This window comes from Hypanus sabinus, chromosome 4 (genome assembly GCF_030144855.1).
Source record: "Hypanus sabinus isolate sHypSab1 chromosome 4, sHypSab1.hap1, whole genome shotgun sequence".
In the NCBI taxonomy this organism is placed as follows: domain Eukaryota; kingdom Metazoa; phylum Chordata; class Chondrichthyes; order Myliobatiformes; family Dasyatidae; genus Hypanus; species Hypanus sabinus.
Window position 1 is genome coordinate 67861784 of NC_082709.1, and position 19487 is coordinate 67881270.

General features: G+C 47.9%; 1 protein-coding gene across 1 annotated transcript in view; it reads right to left on the reverse strand.

Annotated features, from left to right (window-relative positions):
• Positions 1-19487, reverse strand: part of atic (5-aminoimidazole-4-carboxamide ribonucleotide formyltransferase/IMP cyclohydrolase) — a 39473-nt gene that overhangs the window by 12900 nt on the left and 7086 nt on the right. The window contains exons 2-10 of the mRNA XM_059967352.1: positions 18016-18142; positions 15581-15657; positions 14666-14732; positions 10463-10551; positions 9152-9303; positions 7829-7985; positions 5479-5604; positions 4171-4278; positions 2510-2595 (exon numbers count right to left, since the gene is read on the reverse strand). Coding sequence (XP_059823335.1) covers positions 2510-2595; positions 4171-4278; positions 5479-5604; positions 7829-7985; positions 9152-9303; positions 10463-10551; positions 14666-14732; positions 15581-15657; positions 18016-18142 — 989 coding nt within the window. The remainder of the gene's footprint in view (positions 1-2509; positions 2596-4170; positions 4279-5478; positions 5605-7828; positions 7986-9151; positions 9304-10462; positions 10552-14665; positions 14733-15580; positions 15658-18015; positions 18143-19487) is intronic.

Sequence of the window (19487 nt, forward strand, 5' to 3'; positions counted from 1 at the left end):
TCAGCAGGGGACAAGGGGAGGAGGTGAGAAGAGAGACTTAACTCATGGAGACAGAACACTGCCGAGAAAGTGAGTGAACGTCACCAGCAGAGATAGAGCTCAGAGGCAGTCAAGGACTTAGATGGGTTAAGAATTGAGGAAGAGAAGGTTCTGGACAAGCTGCTGTACTAACAGACAGGGTGAATAACCCTGTCTAGATGGGGTGCATTCTAGGTTAACGACAGACTGTATTGGTTACAACCCTCCAAAATGTCCACACCACAGGGCCTCAGACAAGAGAACTGCCAGCTTGGCACTTCGGTTGGATCCGAGGGTAAACCCAGCAAATCCAGGTCAGGTTAACCTTGGTGGTGACAAATGTTCTAGAAACAATCAGAGGTAGGACCCGCGGCTGCATGCACGACTGATCAGAGGGGCTCCGCAAAGATTCGAAGGCAAGTTTACCCTGTGCAAGAACTTCGGAACGGTGTAAATTAGAGAATAAATGTTATATAGCTACAATAAAATGCAAAGAGACACAGAGAGGCTGGAGAACAGATCAGCTGAGAGATGGACGTTGATGCCGTGATGTGAAGTATGACACTAGTTAAAAACAGCAAGGAGAGGAAATTCAATCTGAGGGTTTAACTCCTCAGATCTGGGGAACTGCAGACATCAACGAAAGTGGCGTGGCAGGATAATAAGGCATTGAAACCCAGATTAACAAAACACTCGTAACTAGACAGGAAAAGCTAAACCTTTTGACCAGAGTCCTTTATAATATTTTTACTTCTTCACGTTTATTTAAAATTCTTACATATCTTTTCTGGATGAGGGAATCACTGGCAATTTAACACTGATCCTCAGCTGCCCCAGAGAAGGCCAACATCTTGAAGCACTGCAGACTTTCTGGTGAAGGTGCTTGCACAGTGGAAATGGGGAAAGGAGCCCCAGCATTTACACCCAGAGGCGATGGTATCTTTTCAAGTCAGGGTGGACTGAAGCCTACAGATATCGGCCTCCTCCTTGGAGGTAGCAGCAATGGGTCTAGAAGGCAGAGTAGCCTGGGCAAGCAACTACACTGCATGCTGAATCCAGGGGTAATGAATGTTTACAGTGGATGGGGGAGAGGCAATCAGGTCAGGGCTGCACCCAGGCTGGCACTGATAGCCCACCGCACTCCTGACCTGTGCCTCGTAGATGACAGAAAGACTTTTACTATCAGGCGAGTCACTCACCAGCAACGCCCAGTCTCTGAACTGCTTGCAGCCACAGTATTTACGGAGATGCTTCAGCTGGGGTTCTGGTTAATGTCGCTGCCCCACCCCCCCCACCAGGTGGCACAGTAACTAACGCTTTCCAGGGTTAGCAATCTGGGTTCGATTCCCAATGCTGGCTGGAAGGAGCTTGCCTTTTCCCCTGGGTTTCCCTTGGGCGCGCCAGACTCCCCCCACATTCCAAACACGATGGGTGGGGGCTAGTAACCTATAGGCAAGCTTTGTTGGCACTGGAAGCACAGCAACACTTGCCCTGGCACATCCACGGGCTAAGCTGGTCATTGGAACCAACAACACACTAAATTTTATCCTGACACATGAAGCCGACGTGTATCTGTTAACACCTGATGGCAAAGGCCCAGCCGTTCAATGTCTACACAACGCAGTTAAACCTCCCTTATTAGATGGCTTGGGCCCAGCAATGCCATTCAATGCCTACACGATGTGGTTAGACCCTCCCTTATTAGAGATGGAATGGGTAGGCATCACTGTAGCCCACTGGCCTTTGAGCTGCTGTAATATGATGTAGCAACACCCATATCTGCTCCACACTGCACACTTCACAGTACTGTGGGACATTTTGCAAGCGTCTGCCACAGCGAGGGCTCTCTCAGGCTGGAGGAGCAACACCTGTCTGGAACACCTGTATTCTGTCTGGAAAGCCCCCAATCTGATGGCACAAACATCAATTTCTCCAACTTCTGGAAATTTATCTCCCCCCACCTTCTATTCCCCACTCTAGCCTCATACCCCTTCTCCACACCTGCCCAACACTTTCACCTGGGTCCCATCCTCCTTTCCTTTCTCCAATGGTCCATTCTTCTCTCCTATCAGATTCCTTCTTCTCCAGCCCTTTACCTTTCCCACCTATCACATCCCAGCTTCTTACTTCAATCCTCCCTTCCCCCCGCCTGCCACTGGCTTCACCTATCACTTTCTAGCTTGTACTCCCTCCACACCACCCACCTTCTTATTCTGGCATTTATCCGCTTCCAATCCAGGCCTGACAAAGGGCCTCGACCCAAAACATCAACCATTTATTCATTTCTATTGACCGGCTGAGTTCCTCCAGCATTTTGTGTGTGATGCTCTGTATACATGCACCTCTGTACAAAATGCAATGCCCTGTCCTGCATAAAAGCACACAGCTGATGATGGTTTTCTTTTGCTGCACAACGCCCACTTTTCAACACTCAAAACAAGCTTTGGAATTTGTTACCGCAAACTAAAAGCAGCCCCCTTCTTGGACTTGCCTCTCGGGAGATTATCCGGGCGGTCTGGACATCGCAGGCATCTGACAAAGCCACAAAGTCACCAAAGGACGACATCCTGTCAGCGCCTGCAGGAGACAACGCCAGAGTTTGGGAGGGATTCTGTTCCAAACCACAGCCGGGGGAGTGACAGCCCTGCCCCAGATCATAGCAAGGTTCCATTCCCACAAGCCACTCGCAACACCGCCTGCTGGCAAGTGGGAAATGCAGCCAAGAACAGAATTCCCACACGGCAGACGGTGCATTAGTCCCTCAGTGAATGGCACGCGTGTCCCGCCAGTCTCCCAAACACTTGTTCGTGTGTACTGGCTTTACGAAGGTCAGGCTTTTGTAAAGTGGGGAGGACTTGCACCACCAATCAGAAAGAAATTCACTAGATAGGGGAATGGGCAGATCCTTCAAGATGCTTAAGGGACAGTGAAGGAGAGAAACTAGTTCAGTTCATCCAGAGCAGAAATCATGCATCTTTGTTCTCTGAAACTATTCAAAGAATCAACAAGTTGAGGGGAGGGAGAAGGGTGTGGATTGCAGTGGAAGAGTCAGGCACAGTAGGCGAGCAATCTGGGATCAAATGGGACGTCAGCCACGAATGCGATGAGGTCAGGCCCAGGGGTGTGTGGGTGTGAGTGAGGTGTGGGTGAATGGGTCAGGCCCAGGGTTGTGTGGGTGTGAGTGAGGTGTGGGTGAATGGGTCAGGCCCAGGGGTGTGTGGGTGTGAGTGAGGTGTGGGTGAATGGGTCAGGCCCAGGGGTGTGTGGGTGTGAGTGAGGTGTGGGTAAATGGGTCAGGCCCAGGGGTGTGTGGGTGTGAGTGAGGTGTGGGTGAATGGGTCAGGCCCAGGGGTGTGTGGGTGAATAGGTCAGGCCCAGGGGTGGGTTCATAACTCCTCACCAACAAGTCACAGTTGAAGGAGTTAGTTGCTGCTGCACACAGGGTGGTAATTTATACTTTGGTTGGAGAAACATTAAGTAAAGGGGAAATAACTCAGATCTTGGTCGTAGGGGATTCACTTGGACTAGAGAGTATTAACTGCCAGGTGGACAGTATTCTCTTGGATATTCTCTAAGACTAGAGAGTATCAACTGCCATTTGCTCTGCAGCAAAGGCCAACGGGGGGGGGGGGGTTAATAACTATGAGAGTCTCTTCCATGGCGTAGAAATGTCAAATACAAGATGGCATTGCTTTAAAGTGGAGGGGTAAAGTTTTAAGAGAGATGTGTGGGCTAAGTTTTATTTTAAAACACAGTGTGTGGCAGTTCTAGAACAGGCCACCTGATGTCGTGGTGGAGGAAGCAGGTATGACAGCAGCATTTAAGAAGCTTTTAGAGATGGAGGGACGTGGAGCGCATGCTGCAGAAGGATTGTTTCTGAATGATGGCAGCACAGAGACTGAGAGCCGAAGGTCTGTTGCTGTGCAATACAGATCTATGCTCTACGACACCCTCCAACACTTCAGGTGTCAGCATTCGCCCTCTGGGCACTGGGCAGCTCTGCTGTTTTGACTAATGCCATTTAAGGGTATGGAATTGCGGAACAGCTTCAAGGGGCTGACTCGGTCACAGGAGTTATCATTTCTTTCCACAATCAAGTCGCATTATTTCTCTTTCCTGGTACTTGAAGCAGCAAGGAGAATGAGCACTGACCTCTGGCTCTGGCGTAGGCTGTGGCCAGAGGGGTGAGATCACTGAACTTGTCATAGACCATACAGACCTTGGCTTCCTCCTCTGTCAATGGCACCCCAACAGCGGCACCTAGTGGCAGAACAGCAACATTACAGCACCAATGTACCAAACACACCCAAGCCCCTTACCCCTACAAATGCTTGCAAATTTGCAAATCAGCAAAAACAGAACAGAATAATCAGAACCAAAACACAGGCTAGCTGCAAAATATCCAAACCATTAACCTGTAAAAATCATTTAACAAAAATCCCCACCCTGTAAAAGTTACAAGAATGGGTAATTTCACTGAAACAGGGTTTGTAAAGGAAGTGGAGCTCGTGTTTCCCCTGGCTTTGGAACCACAGCCCAGGTTCAGAAATCACAGTCTCAACATTTGAAGGAGGCCATATAGAACTGAGATGATGAGAAATTTCTTCAAAGGGGTGGTGAATTTTCTACCCAAGAGGACTTTGAAGGAAGTCACTGTTTATACCCAAAATGAAAATTTTGTTCTATAATTCCCTTTTGTTCTAGAGACAGGTATATGGAGGAATATAAGGGGGAGGGTGGTTATATGGTAGGCAGGGTTTAAGGGTCAGCACAACACTGTGGGCTGAAGGGCCTGTACTGTGCCGTACTATTCTATGTTCTAAAATCAACAGGTATTTGAACATTCAAGATATTGAGATGTGGGGTTAGTCCAGAGAAAGAGAGCTGAGGAAACATGTCAACAGAATGGACAGATAATCTACTCCAGGCTCTAACTCTTGTGGACAAGGTCAGAAATGGTGAGCCTGGGAGGTACCAGGAGTCTGGCCCACACAAGCAGCATCACCAATACAAAGAAAGTTCAATCGGAGAAAGTGATCGGGTCAAATCGGGCCAAGTAAAATAAGGACTACTAGATTAAGGGCATGAGAAAAGATTGTAATGTTTACAATCTACAAGGAAAATGTACAACAAGAACAAATAACATGAAGTTAATTGCCAGTGATTAAGAAATACTGCATTGTTACTCAGCTAATAACAAGCCCAAACTTCGTGCCAGGGTCCATTACCAACAGGAAGGTGAAGGACAGAGTGGCCTCACATGAAGGATCCAGCTGAATGCTGCATGCTCTGGAGACTCACAAGGCTTAATGGAAGTGTACGTCAGTAATGGTGTGGAGACGTAGACACATCGCCATGGCAGCACCTCACCATTCACACCGAGTGTATTCGGTACCTACCGGCTTGCGCTTCGCACCGACAACTCACATTTATGATGAGCCAAGGTTCTCCAGTCCTTACCTGCAGGGCTGACGTGCTTGAAGGAGGCGGCGGCAGGCAGACCCAGGGCATGTTTCAGCTCCCTCACCAGTTGCCAGGCATTGAGGGCATCACACAGATTGATGAAACCAGGCGATCCATTCAGAACTGTCAAGGCAGAGAGGCAGAAGATGATTTATTTTTAAAAGATTAGCTTTAGTTGTCTTAGGTACCTTGAAACATAAAGTGCAATGAGTCATTTTGCGTCAATCATCAACAGACCCCAAGGATTACAGGAAAGTTACTGGCATGGTTGGCTGTCAGTGACTAGTGGTGTTCCGCAGGGGTCAGTGTTGAGACTGCTTCTTCTCACGCTGTCTATCAATGATTTAGATGATGGAATAGATGGCTTTGTTGTCAAGTTTGCAGATGATATGAAGATTGGTGGAGGAAACAGGTAGGATGCAGAAGGACTTAGATTAGGAGAATGGACAAGAAAATGGCAAATAAATACAATGTTGGAAAATGCATGGTCGTGCACTTTGGTAGTAGAAATAAATGTATGGACTATTTTCTAAACGGGGAGAAAATCCAAAATGCAGAGATGCAGAGGGTCTTGATAGCCCTTGTGCAGAACACTCTAGTCTGAAGGTTAACTTGCAGGTTGAGTCAGTGGTGAGGAAGACAAGTGCAATGTTAACATTCATTTCAAGAGGTCTAGTATACAAGAGCAAGGATGTGATGCTGAGGCTTTATAAGGCACTGGTGAGGCCTCACCTTGAGTATTGTGAACAGTTTTGGGCTCCTCATCTAAAAAAAAATGTGCTGGCATTGGAGAGGGGTCAGAGGAGGTTCACAAGGATGATTCTGGGAATGTAAGGGTTATCATACAAGGAAGCTCTGGGTCTGTACTCACTGGAATTCAGAAGGATAAGGGATCTCATTAAAACCTTTCAAATGTTGAAAGGCCTAGATAGATGTGGTAAGGATGTTTCCCATGGTGGGGGAATCTAGGACAAGAGGGCACAGTATCAGGATAGATGGGCGTCCATTTAAAACAGAGATGTGGAGAAATTTCTTTAGCCAGAGGGTGGTGAATTTATTACCACAGGCAGCTGTGGAGGCCAGATCATTGGGTGTATTTAAGGCAAAGCTTGATAGGTTCTTGATTGGGCATGACATCAAAAGTTACCAGGAGAAGGCTGGGGAGTGGGGCTGAGGAGGGGAGAAAAGGACCAGCCATGATTGAATGGCAGAACTGACTCAATGGCCAAACGGCCTCATCCTACTACATATTATGGTCTTATGTGCTGGAGGGCAGCCTGCAAGTTTTGCCATTCTGCCAGTGCCGACATGACATGCCCACAACTTACTAATCAGCGCATCTTTGGAATATGGGGTCAGACCAGAGCGCCTAGAGGAAACACACACTGTCACAGGGAGAACACACAAACTTCTTACAGACACGGCAAAGCATCCGGCCAGCCGCTAAGCTACCGTGGTGCCTACAGAATAAGAGTCCCATTCGCTGTCTTCCCCAACACATGCGGCAGTCACAGATCAAACTGGTCACTTCAAGCCCATGGACCGTTGAGCTGGTCCCTCAGGCTGAAGGCAGGGTTGCAACATCAGGGATGCCAATTTTTGCCTTTATTAGAGTCCAAGGCAAAAATTTATTAAAGTCCTCATTACACCACGACATAAATTTTAAGGTGACTGGAGGAAATCGTGGAGGGCAAGGGAGTTTACACAAAGTTGTGGGTGCTTGGAACGCCCTGATGGAGACACTTAAGAAACTTTTAAACAGGCATGTGGATGACAGAAAATAGCGGATGATGCAAGAGGAAAGGGCGAGTCTGGCCTTAGAGTAGGCCAAAAGGTCAGCACAACATCGAGGGTCGAAGAACCTGAACTGTGTTGCAATGTTCTGTGTACAAAAGCATTTCAAAAGTCAACAACTACAGGTAGAGAAGTGGCTGTTCTCTCATCCAGTATTTACTGAGGGCAGTCTATAGATACAGGCCCTTTGGCCCACTGTGTGCTTACCCCATTTTGTACCCCTCATACTCTCATCAAGCTGCTTCCCCAATCCCCCGATCTATCACCCACCTACATACAGAGGGCCGATTAACCCACAAACCTGCACGGCTTTGGGAGGAAGCCTGTGCTGTCACAGAGAGAACAGGCACCACTACGGTCAGGACTCAACCCAGGTCACTCACGTCGGATCTTGCCGTGCACGCACCAGCAACTGCATCCTCGACCGCACGAGAGCGTGCACACAACAGGAGCTTGGGGCATCACGAGCAGGCACTGCACAAACCAGCGTCCCTCAACAGCCTCCAATCAGGCATCACCCAGGCAACCCAGCTCTTGGCGACTGCTTGCTAACCTTTGAAGGGGAGCTTGGGCCCCAGTGTGTAGATCTGCGCCGGAGTCTGGTGGGGATTCATCCCGTACCTCAGCTGGAGCTGGGATTGTCCCTGGCTGCATTCCTTCCGGAGGTAATCGGAAATCGCTGCATCGTACTGGGCTGTGTGAGTGAAGGCCTCGGGGAGAGAGAATGACAGTTAAACCAGTGGCTTCGCTTGGCTGCAAGAACCTGGACCACAATGCAGTACTTTTAAAGTCAAGAGCATTGAAGACAAAGGTGGAGAGCCCATTAATGAATGTAATATAGACCAGCAGGACCCAGCTGTAGAGACCTCAGGTACCCAGCAGAATGAGAGCAAAGAACAAAACCCTGAGCTTGGTTTGGAGTTCCACAGCGACACGCCTGACGAGGAGGTCGGTTTATCGTGGACGGAAGACTCCTGGCCGCAGCCCAGTTGCCAGCGATTCCCCAGAACCTCTGAGCCAGTTCGCAAAGGCCAAGCCAAATCCCAGTCCCACACGAGGTTTGACAAGCCCGTGGGCCGCCCATCAAGACTGAAAGAGGCTACCGAGGTTTGCAGCCCTCCCCAACATCAGGACAACTTCAAAAGGCAATGCCTCAAGACAGTATCCATCACTATGGACCCTCAAAATCCCAGGACATGCCCTCTTTTCACAACAACCATCTTGGAGGAGGCACGAGTTTGAAGAAGCACACTGAACGCTTTGGGAGCTTCTTTCCCCCCCTCCCACCATTAGAATTCTGAAAGGTCCATGAACACTACCTCACTATTCCTCTTCAGCACTACGTATTCTGATTATAACTTATAACAACTTTCTTTAAATCACAAACATAGAGAAGTCAGCAGATGCTGGAAATGGAAAGCAACACGCAACCACACACACACACACACACACACACAATATGCTGGAGGCACTCAGCAAGTCAGGCAGCATCCATGGAAAAGAGTAAACAGTCGACATTTCAGGCCGAGACCCTATATCACACTGAGAGGAAAGGGAGAGATGGCTGAATTAAAAGGTGGGGAGGGTGGGGAAGAGAGGCTGACTGGAAGGTGATAGGTGGGTGGAAAAGGTCAAGGGGAGGAGAAGACAATTTATTTATGTCTTGCACTCTTCTGGCACTAAACAAAAGATTTCATGACACGTCTGTGATAAAAACCTGAATTTGATTCACACAAAGGCCAAAATCAAATTGGTGAAGATAGAATGAATCACTTACGCTGAGGCCTTTACAACAGCTAGAGGAGGACAGGACACAAGGAAAGAAATCCAAGACCCCTCCCCACCCACTCCAAAGTCAGTCCTGAGTTTTCTATACCTTCAACGCCAAGGCTCTCCTGGTCTCTGCACAAGTGTCCTTCTGCTCCGAGGCCTCCATTTCCAGGGCGACGGCCTTGTAGTCACTGGGGTCGCACACCACTGTCACCCGGCTCTGGTTCTTGGCAGCTGCCCGCAACAGGGTCACACCACCTTTGGGAAGTTAGAGGGTACACTGAGCATGAAAGGCAATGGGTGGTCAGAGATGGGAAATAAAAGGGATGCTAAAAACCTTAAACCCAATCACAGATCAGCACGAAACCCCTCCCCGTTCTCACTCACAAGGCACAGAACAACCAACCTTCACCCAGGGAGGTGGACTCCTTAATGGAATATTTTAGCGAGGTTACTTGCCTCAGATACTTGTTCTAGCTCATTCAATAAGACTTCCCAGCTAACACAAGAACTCTTCAGTGTCTTTTGCCTGCTCCACTCCAGAAGACCTTTCACCTCTGCTCTACTTCCCTGCACTAACTAACCCCATACCCCTCACCATCAGCCACCCAGCCTCCGCAGCCCTCTAGGGTGAAGTGTTCCACAAATTCACCCCACATCTCCACCCCCCCACCTAACTTAGTAAGAAAATTTCTTCAAGAAACTCTCTTAGGGAGTTTCTATAAGGAGACACCCCTTATTGCGGGCCAGCAATCTCAACACTACATTCAGGGAACCACCTAACCCTTCCCGTACGATCTTCATACGTTTTAATTTCTCCACCCAGAAATTAATATGGTGAACCTTCCCTGCATTCACCCCATCATCTACATACTTCCTTTAGGCAGAAAGAATTCAAAATACTCCATGTCTAGATAACTGGAACAAAAATGTCTTCAATGATAATAATAAAGACCAGCAATAATATGTTTCCTAAGTGCTTGAACATGGACTTTACTGTTGCACTTGGCACTGCTTCTGAGGCAGGATGCCCGAGTGAACTGGCACATGAAGGTCTAGTGGGTTGTTGGCTGGAGATAGTTCCACTGGCTGATATGTCTAGAAGCAGGAGTCAGTCTGGACAACCCATTAACCTCCCCACTGTGCACTTCAAGGACATGTATAAGAGACCCTGCCGGTTGGTAGTTATTTAACCAGCAAAACACAAGCGGATATCCCTCGATGCTTGGGCAACTTCGCACTGCACCACTTTCCATGTTCAATCACTGACTCAAAATGCCTCTTGATCCCGAGGGCACAAAGAGTGCCACGAAAACACACACCCTTTCTTACAGGGAGGGGCACAGAAAACTGGCAACATAAAGAGATTTCAAAGCTACTCGACTGCAAGTAAATCAAACTCGAGCCGGACACCCACCGATGTCAATCTGCTCCACAGCCTCAGCCAGGGTCACATCCGGAGCGGAGACCGTTTTCACAAATGGGTACAGGTTGCAGACGACAACCCTGAGGGCAAGATAGAACAAATGAACAAAAAAGTAGATGTGAAGAGTGAGAAGGAAGCACGCAGAGCACCAAATCATCTATAGGTGAGCTTTGGAGAGCTGATGGCACAAGAGGCAATGTTGGTCAAGGGTCAACTACTGTTCACAATACGTAGCTCCCCTGCTGGCAGCCACACTGAGCCAAACACACAGAAAAAGTGCAGACTTCAACTTCATCTCCGAAGATTTATCACGCTGACATCGAAACCTACAGTGAAATGCCTCAATTGCATTGACAACCAACACAACTCAAGGGTGTGCTGGGGCCAAACTTCAGTGTCATCACACATTCCGGCACCAAGTCAGCATGCCCACGCTGCTCGGCAGAACAACACAGATCACAACAAGCAACAAAATACAGCAAAACAAACCCAAAGTGCACTGCAGATGCTGTGGTCAAATCAAGACATACAAAAAAGCTGGATGAACTCAGCAGGTCGGGCAGCATCCGTTGAAAGAAGCAGTCAACGTTTCGACGTCAGGACGAAGGACGACAAAGTCTTAGTCTCTCACACACTTGCCCATGGAACTCGGTTATACATTTACACTAGGGATAAATATTTAGCAGCTTATTAAACAGCCTGGTGCACCTCCAGGACTTGAGGGGACACCGATGCACTAGGGGAGGCACTCAGTCACAGGAGGAGCATGCACATCCCAGAGAGAGAGCAGAGAGATCACACAAACCTGTGTCACCGGAGCCACTAGGCAACGGCATTTCCTGTTATGCCACAGTGTCTCTCCAGATTAACCCGCGCCTCAGCACCAGCTTTGCTCTGCTGGATACCTGTGGCCCAACATTCTCCTGTGTCTCACTAAGTGGGGTCTTTGCAGAGCAGGCACATCCCCAGTACAGTCACGGGCACCACGCCGAGACCTTCCCCGCCCTGTCAGCTAACCACGAGAAGGATGCTGGGCAAAAGAGAAGCCCCAAATTTCCCATCTATTCTAAAGGGACAAGGTGAGAGCAGAAATTCCCATATTCCATAGGCAACGCCAATGTGAAGTGTTTAACTGCTGGGAAACCTCCTGAACTCTGACCCCTTATACAAATGACCTGGAAACCAGAGATCTTATTGCTCTTGTACTCATTAACTTTCTGCTAAGGTCAGCGTCTACAATGCCTCACTGACCAGTCAAGTCACTGACATCAACCACCCCGTTAAACGAATCATACATACATCATTTACTTTCATTCTCCCCACATCCCCAACAACTCACTCCAGACTCCACCCCTCACCAGCACTTGTCACCCCACTGAAACAGGAGCAGCCGGAGGATAGCCACCGGGACACAAGGGGAACGTGCAACCTCTGATGCACAACAACCCCCAAGGTCAGGAATGTGCACTGTGAGCAGCAGCTCCACGAGCTTCTCTACCAGAATGAAGAACATCGCAACTCAGCGCAGGCCCTTCTTAGTCCACTCCAAGCTCAGTAACTCTTCCTTCTTCCATAGCCCTCCGTTTTCCTATTGCCTAGGGTCTCAGCCTGGAATGTCGACTGTTTATTCATTTCCACAGATGCTGCCTGACCTGCCAAGTTCCTCCAGCATTTTGTGTGTGTGTTGCTCTGGATTTTCAGCATCTGCACTCTTTCTCATACTTATACCCATCTAAAAGTTTCCTAAATGCCCCAAATGTTTCTGCCTCCAACACCTGGGCATCATGCGCACCCACCACTCCATGTTCAAAAACCTACCTGGCCCCTCCAATCACCATAAAATTATGTCTCCTCATGTTAGCCAGAAAAAGTGAATCAATGCCTTTCATCTTGTACACCTCGATCAAGTCATCTCTCACCCCCCCCCTCCACTTCGAAGAGTAAAGACCTACCTCACTCAATCTTTCCTCAAAACACGCCCTTTAATCCAAGCAGCTTCCTCTGCACCCTCTCTAAAGCTTCCACATCCTTCCCAAAATGAGGCAACCAGAAACAAACACAATATTCTGTGCGGTCTAATCAGAGTTTTATAGTTTCTCCCCAGAGAAAACAGGCCAAGTTTGTCCAAACTCTCATTAATGCTCATCCTCTCGAATCCAGGCAGCATCCTGGTAAACCTCCCCTGCACTCTCGCCAAAGGTTTCACATCCTTCCTATAATAAGGGCATCAGAACAGAACACAATTTTCCAACTCTGCCACCTGAATTCAGACGTGGGCCAGTTTGCAGCGCTCCAACCTCAACTCAAGTGATGCCAGTTGGTGTGGGTGTATATTAACGGCTGTCATTGCAGTGCAGTGGGAGTGCTGCGCCATCAAGAGTATCAATTCGGGCCAGAGATGTACCCCTCTAGTCTATACCGCACCACTCAAAACAGACATCCACAATCACTTAACTGTGGGCGGGATTCTGCTTACAGGAGTATGCCGTGTACAAGTTGGCTGCTGGGCTTTGCTACTTCAGTTCCTTCATTCTGACTGAATTAGCTTTGAAGGATTCTGAGATCCTGCGATAAAAGCCAGTTTCTGAAATGTCATTCCTAATTGCTTTCATTTTACTATCCCCCCTCCCCCAAACCCACAAGAAAGCTTGCCAAGTAAGGTCTGCTGATAACATTTCTTCACTCATGACAGATTTAACATCCCCACAAACCCAATTCTCTTTAACACCCTCTCCAATTGAGAACCCACCTACCTCCATTTTACATATACCCAAAGGCCTGGTCTCCAATGCCATATGTGGCAATGAATTCCAGATTCACCACCCTCTGGTTAAAGAAATTCCTCGCCTCTGTTATGAAGGGACATCCCGTTATTCTGATGCTGTGGCCTCTGGTCCTGGACCCCCCCCCCCCCCCAATGCAGTATATGAAACATTCTCTCCACATCCACTCTATCGAGGCCATTCAATATCTGATAGGTTTATACAAGATCTCTCCCCCCCCCCCCCCACAATCCATGTCACTCCAGTGAGTACAGGCCCAGACCCATCAAAGACTCCTCAAACATTAACCCTTTCACCCCTGGGATTATTCCAGTGAACCTTTTTTGGACCCTCTCCAATGCCAGCACACCCTTTCACCACCAAAGGGCCCAAAACTGCTCACAACACTCTAAGGGCAGTCTGGCCAATGTCTCATGACGCCTCAGCATTACATCCTTAATTTCATACACTCATCCTCTCCGAATAATTTCATCTAAATGCGTTCAGAGATGAAAATTCCAACGAGTACAGAACAGGTGCCGGAGATGGGCAGAAGCTGTTGAAAGTGCTCATGGGTTGGACAGCAGCCACCCCGGGAGAGGAACAGATTTAACAACTCAGCCCAAAGAAGCCTCATCGGGGGGTGGGTTGTTCACAAACACCCCCAGCTGACCCGGGAAGCCGGCTCCTGTGTCGAGCTGGGGGACGAGGCAGGGTACTCCCTCACTTGGGGAGGAAGCTGGGGGATGAGGCAGGGTACTCCCTCACTTGGAGAGGAAGCTGGGGGATGAGGCAGGGTACTCCCTCACTTGTTACCACCACTAGACTGCACTGACAGGCGGCAACATTCCAGTTCCGAGCATCCAGCAGAACATATCCTGTTGTGAGGATTTCCCTTCTCAGCATGAACTCTCACACTTACTGCACGCAGACCATGAAATCCTCCTGCTGAGGGGCTTCGTGCACACTCCTCACACAGGCCAGTACTCTCACCACAGAGTCAGCATGTCCCGGGTTCAGCTCGCCCTCAGAAGGGGCACCTTTGCCCTGAGGAGCTAAAGATGGGCTCTGCGCAAGTCCCTGGCCAAGCAGACTGGACAAAGGACAGTGAAAAGCCACCCTACCTCGTCCCGCGTACAAGAGGAGACAAAGAGATTGTTCCTGATGTGATGTCCTGCACAGCGGAATAAGCTGTTATTAACTTCCTGAGAACCACGCTAAGGGATGGCTGGGCTGGCCCCAACCTCATTCCCCTGTGAAAGGGAGGGAGGGAGAAAGCTCTTTCCAGCCTCAGAAATGAACGGGGTGGGTTATTGGCCTAAACCAAGATCTCCCATTGCTACCTCACCACCACCATCCAGTATCATAGCAACAGCACCACTACCCTCAGGGCATGCTCCCTCTGTAGCTCTCCAACACTTGGCCACCTCACCTTATCAAGCTGAAACCATGTTTCGCAACGTCAGACTCGTCTTCTGGAATGTTCCGAGCCAAGATGCCTAAACAGGGAAACAAGGATAGAAGTTCATGCACAGCCAATCTAACACAATGGCTATTCAGTTTAATATGATATTTACACAATGTTAACTAAAAGGGCAGAGAGGACAGGGAGCATGAACACACCAATGATACTCTGCACACTGGGTCCAACCCATCAACAGTTTCCCACTGCAGCCCAGCCTCCATTCCCACTGGAAGATGGTCAGTAGTCCCAAAATCAGCCCTAAACGCTCCATCCACTGTACTCAGAAAGGTCATCCACTTGAAAATGCGAGCTCTGTCTCAAGGAACTCAGAAGACAGGTTACCACGGACATCCACCATCCAGGCCGTGCTCTCTTCTCACCGCTGCCTCTGGCAAAGAGATACAGGAGCCTCAGGTCACAGACCACCAGGTTCACAAACAGCTATTACCCTGCAGCCGTCGGGCTCCTGAATCAGTGCGGATAACTTCACTCATTTCAACACTGAACTGATTCCACAGCCTATAGACTCTGCAACTCAGTATTATTAATTCACTTTTTTATTATTTGCATAATTTGTTTTCTTTTGCACGTGTATGTTTATCAGTCTGTGTGTGTAGTTTTTCAGATTCCCTTCTATTTATTTGTTTTACTCTGAATGCCTACAAGAAAATGAATCTCAGGGTGGTATATGGTGACATATAGGTACTTGGATAATAAACTTCCTTTGAACTTTGATGCTGTCTGACTGTGAGATGCATTACTTCACAGATCTTCAAAGGATAACACAAAGCTCCAGCAGGAAAGTAGGTAGTTTTAATAATCATCTATATCGTACAGAGTATTTCACCCCTCCAACCTCACAAACACGGTGAAATCGCTCACCTCCGTGCACCACTGGATGCAGAGTCTTCACTCGTCCGCCCAACATTTCTGGAAACCCAGTTATCTCCGACACATCCCTTGAAAAATAAAGCAAAGGACACTAAATAAACGACAGAGCTGGACAACTCTGTGACACGGGATGGCATACAAGTCCAGCTCCATTACTGAATTAGATATCCAAGCAGTCAGCCACAGCTTCAGAGTATTATGGTTTCCAGTTCAGCTGCAGAGATGAGCACAAAAAAAAGACCCCTGACCAACAGAGTGCTACAATATCAAATGTGTTTTCATTTGGCAATGGACTTGAAAACTGAAACCATCTCTCCTGTCAAGCTGACGAAGATAATCCATGGCTCTACAGTGGTTTGGAGCAGCCAAGTCTTTCAAACAGTATTTAATCATCCATCAGTGAAAGATCAGCACCGCTGTCAGTGCTGGATTCAGCAGCCACATTTCTTGTTTTACAATAGTGACCTGATTTAAGTAGTGACTATGGAGTGTTTGGAGAACACCTCAACAGCATGAGGGATACCACTGAAGAAAGAAATACCTTTGCACTATGAAAAAGGGTCATTAACCGTTGATACAAATACATTGCACAGCACGCTCACATGGTGCTACGGTTCTAATTGCAACAGATTCAAACATGGAGTGCAAAAAATGAACTGGCACGAAAACAAAGAATGGAACAACTCCAAACTTTACCAGCGGTCGCAACTCTCTCAACTGTCCCTTTGTGGCATACTGAAGCCTTGCTTCATTTTTGCTCACGTTGGCCTGACCTGCAGAAGTCTCTCGTGTCCATGAGCAATCAAGAGGAATGGACACTGTGATCCCTTCAGCTTAATATGATCACGGCTTATCTGACCGTAACCTCAACTCTGCAGTTACACCTGGCCCCTCGAAATCTCCAGCATCCAACTTAAGAATCCTCAAAGACTGTCAACGGCTTTGAATGAAAAACATCCACAATCATCAGGGGGTAAATATTTTACCTCACCTCCTGCTTCAAATGGCTCCCTGAATTTTAACATGAGTGACCCCCAGCTCCAGATTCTCCCACACGAAAAAGCACCTTCTCACATCAGATCACCTCACAACACCTAATCAAGATGTTATGTATTTCAATCGTCCCCTCTTACTTTTCTAAAATCTCACAGACATGAACCTAATTTATATACAAGACAAAACTACTGACCCGAGGTATTAGTTTCGCTAATCTCCAAGCAAACCAAGCCCAGCCTATCCAGTCTCTCCTTGCCACAGGTGAATCTTCTCTGTATCTTCTCCTCCGATGGGACAGCTAAAACTGCAATGCAATATCACAGGCACTGCCTAATCAAAGATTTCCAAAGTTGTCAGCGGATCCTTCATGTTCTGTGCGCCAGCTAAAGAAAGTCAGCATCCCATGTGCCTTCTCACCATTTACCCTCCTTTATGACGCTACAGATATACACACCCAGGTCCCCCTATCCCTCATTTCAGCCATTCTTGATGCCTATCCCATCATCTGTAGAGCTTCCAAAAGGCACACATCAGGATTTCTTTCCACCGACCACTGTTCAGTCCAACTTGCCTCCTCAAATGATGAATGTTGTAACCCAGTGATAAATGTCGTTCTGTAACCCAGGACCCTCCTCTTCACTGTCAATTATCGTATTGTGGCGACCCACTTCCTAGCGCACTCGAACCGGCTCACAAATAGCCAGCGTGCAGGCACAAAGGCCAGGTCCGCAACAGAGGGAGAAAAGCCTGCGGGGGTTTGTGAGTACGTGTCCCTTGGAGCATCCGCGCCCGGGGAGGGCGGGATGAGGGAGGCTTTAAAAGCAAGGCTGTGAAGTTCGAATAAAATCATCTTTAATTGCAGTTTAACGACTCCGTGTCGTTATTTTAGCGCTGTGTGTAGCACACCGCTACAGCATCACCTGCAAACTTACTAATACTGTTCCCTACATTTCTGGTGTGAATGATTCCACCATGTTACATACGGAAGCAAATGGACTACGTAGCCTTTTGTCCTTTTAAGAGCATAGCTAATTCTTCTCCCAAAGTTGCAGAGGGACCTCTTGCAGCTAGTGCCCAGCACTGATGACCAATATAACTGATGCATTTCAGCTCAGAGTAGACATTTTAAGGAAATTCTCTTTCACTGAAGACGTTTAGATAAATGTTTGAAAAACAAATTGGTGCAACATTAATAAAATCTGAAATGATTTTCAAATAATTGTCGTTTTTATTGAACATTTCCAAATTGGAAGAAATGATCTGTATATTTTGATTTAATCCAATAATTTAATTTTAGAGCTTATTGAATCATTCCTTATGCTTCCTGGTTTAAGTAGATACCTATCTGATCACAGGGCATTACAGGTTCCAATTCGGGTATCTAAGCCCAACCATGCATTAAGGAACTGCTCAGGTCACTCGTCCTTCACCTGACAGCGAGTCCAGCATCTCGCAGCGCCTTAGCTGTGCCACCAGAAGCCACGAGGGAGAGGCCAACCGAAACCAGGCTCCTGGCGAAGTCCACCAGACCCGTCTTATCAGAGACGCTCAGCAACGCTGAAAGGCAAAATCAAATGAGTGTCAGGAGCAGTAGGCCGTAAATTCCAAAGTGTTGCTCCACTACGAGCCAGAGGATGGCTGTTCTATGACCAAACTGCAGACGCCTGTTGTTATATTGTGACCCTTAATAACACTGGTCATTAAAAATCAGATTTCACATTACCCAAGCATAAGCTGCCAGTACTGTACAGATGCTCCACAGGTTGTGAACACCCAGCTTCTAGGCAACGGCACCCATTGCTGGCCACTGCAGAACTGCAGGCACCTTCAGCCGGGAGATAACAGGGCTTTGAACTCCGTCCCCGACGTCTCTCTGCTCAGCAACTCTGTTAGGGTCTTGCCCTTAACAGCATAACTGACTCTTTGTATTTGTCCTTCCAAAGTGCAACACCTCACATTTATCTGGGTTCAACTCCATCTGCCATTTCTCTGCCCATATCCGCAGGTGATCTACATCCCACTGTATTCTTTGTCAGTCTTCTACACCATCCCCAACTCCACCAACCTTGGTACTATCCTCAAACCTGCTAACCCACCCGTCTATATTTTCATCCAGGTCATTGATATACATCACAAACAGCAGAGGTCCCAGCACAGGTCCCTCCCGAACACCACTAATTACAGAGCTCCAGTAAGTCCCTTTCATCACTACTGTCTTCCAGGCGCAAGCCAGTTCTGAATTCAAACAGCCAATTTGTTGTGAACCTCAATCTTCTGGTTGAGCCTCCCATGAGGGACTTTGTCAAACACCTTACTAAAATCCATGCAGACAACATCCACTGCCTCACCCTCATCAATCTCTCTCATCATCACCTTGTCAAAAAACTCAATCAAGTTGGTAAGACATGATCTGCCCCGCACAAAGCCACGATGGCCTTCCCCAATTAGGCCATGGCTTTCCAAATGCTCATATACCCTATCCCTAAGAAATTTTCTTCAGCAATTTCCCTGCAACTGATGCGCGACTCATCATTTCCTGGATCTTCCCTCGCTCCCTTCTTAAATAGGGATACAACATTAGCCACTCACCAGTCCTCCGGGACCTTGCCTGTGCCTAGACACTGGACAAGGCCAACAGCAATCTCATCTCTTGGTTCCCTCAATAACCTGGGATAATTTACATCAGCTCCCAAGCATTTATGCACCTTACACTCTTACGGAAACTCTAAAGGCCTTAACACACTGACGCACTCTGCCCTGATCTCCATGTCCTTTCCCTTTGTAAATACTGAAACGAAGTACTCATTAAGTACCTCATTCCCATTCTCCGCATCCCAGCAAATGCTCCCCCCTTTATTCTCGAGTAGTCCTACCCTCTTTCTAGTTATTCACTTGTTCTTTA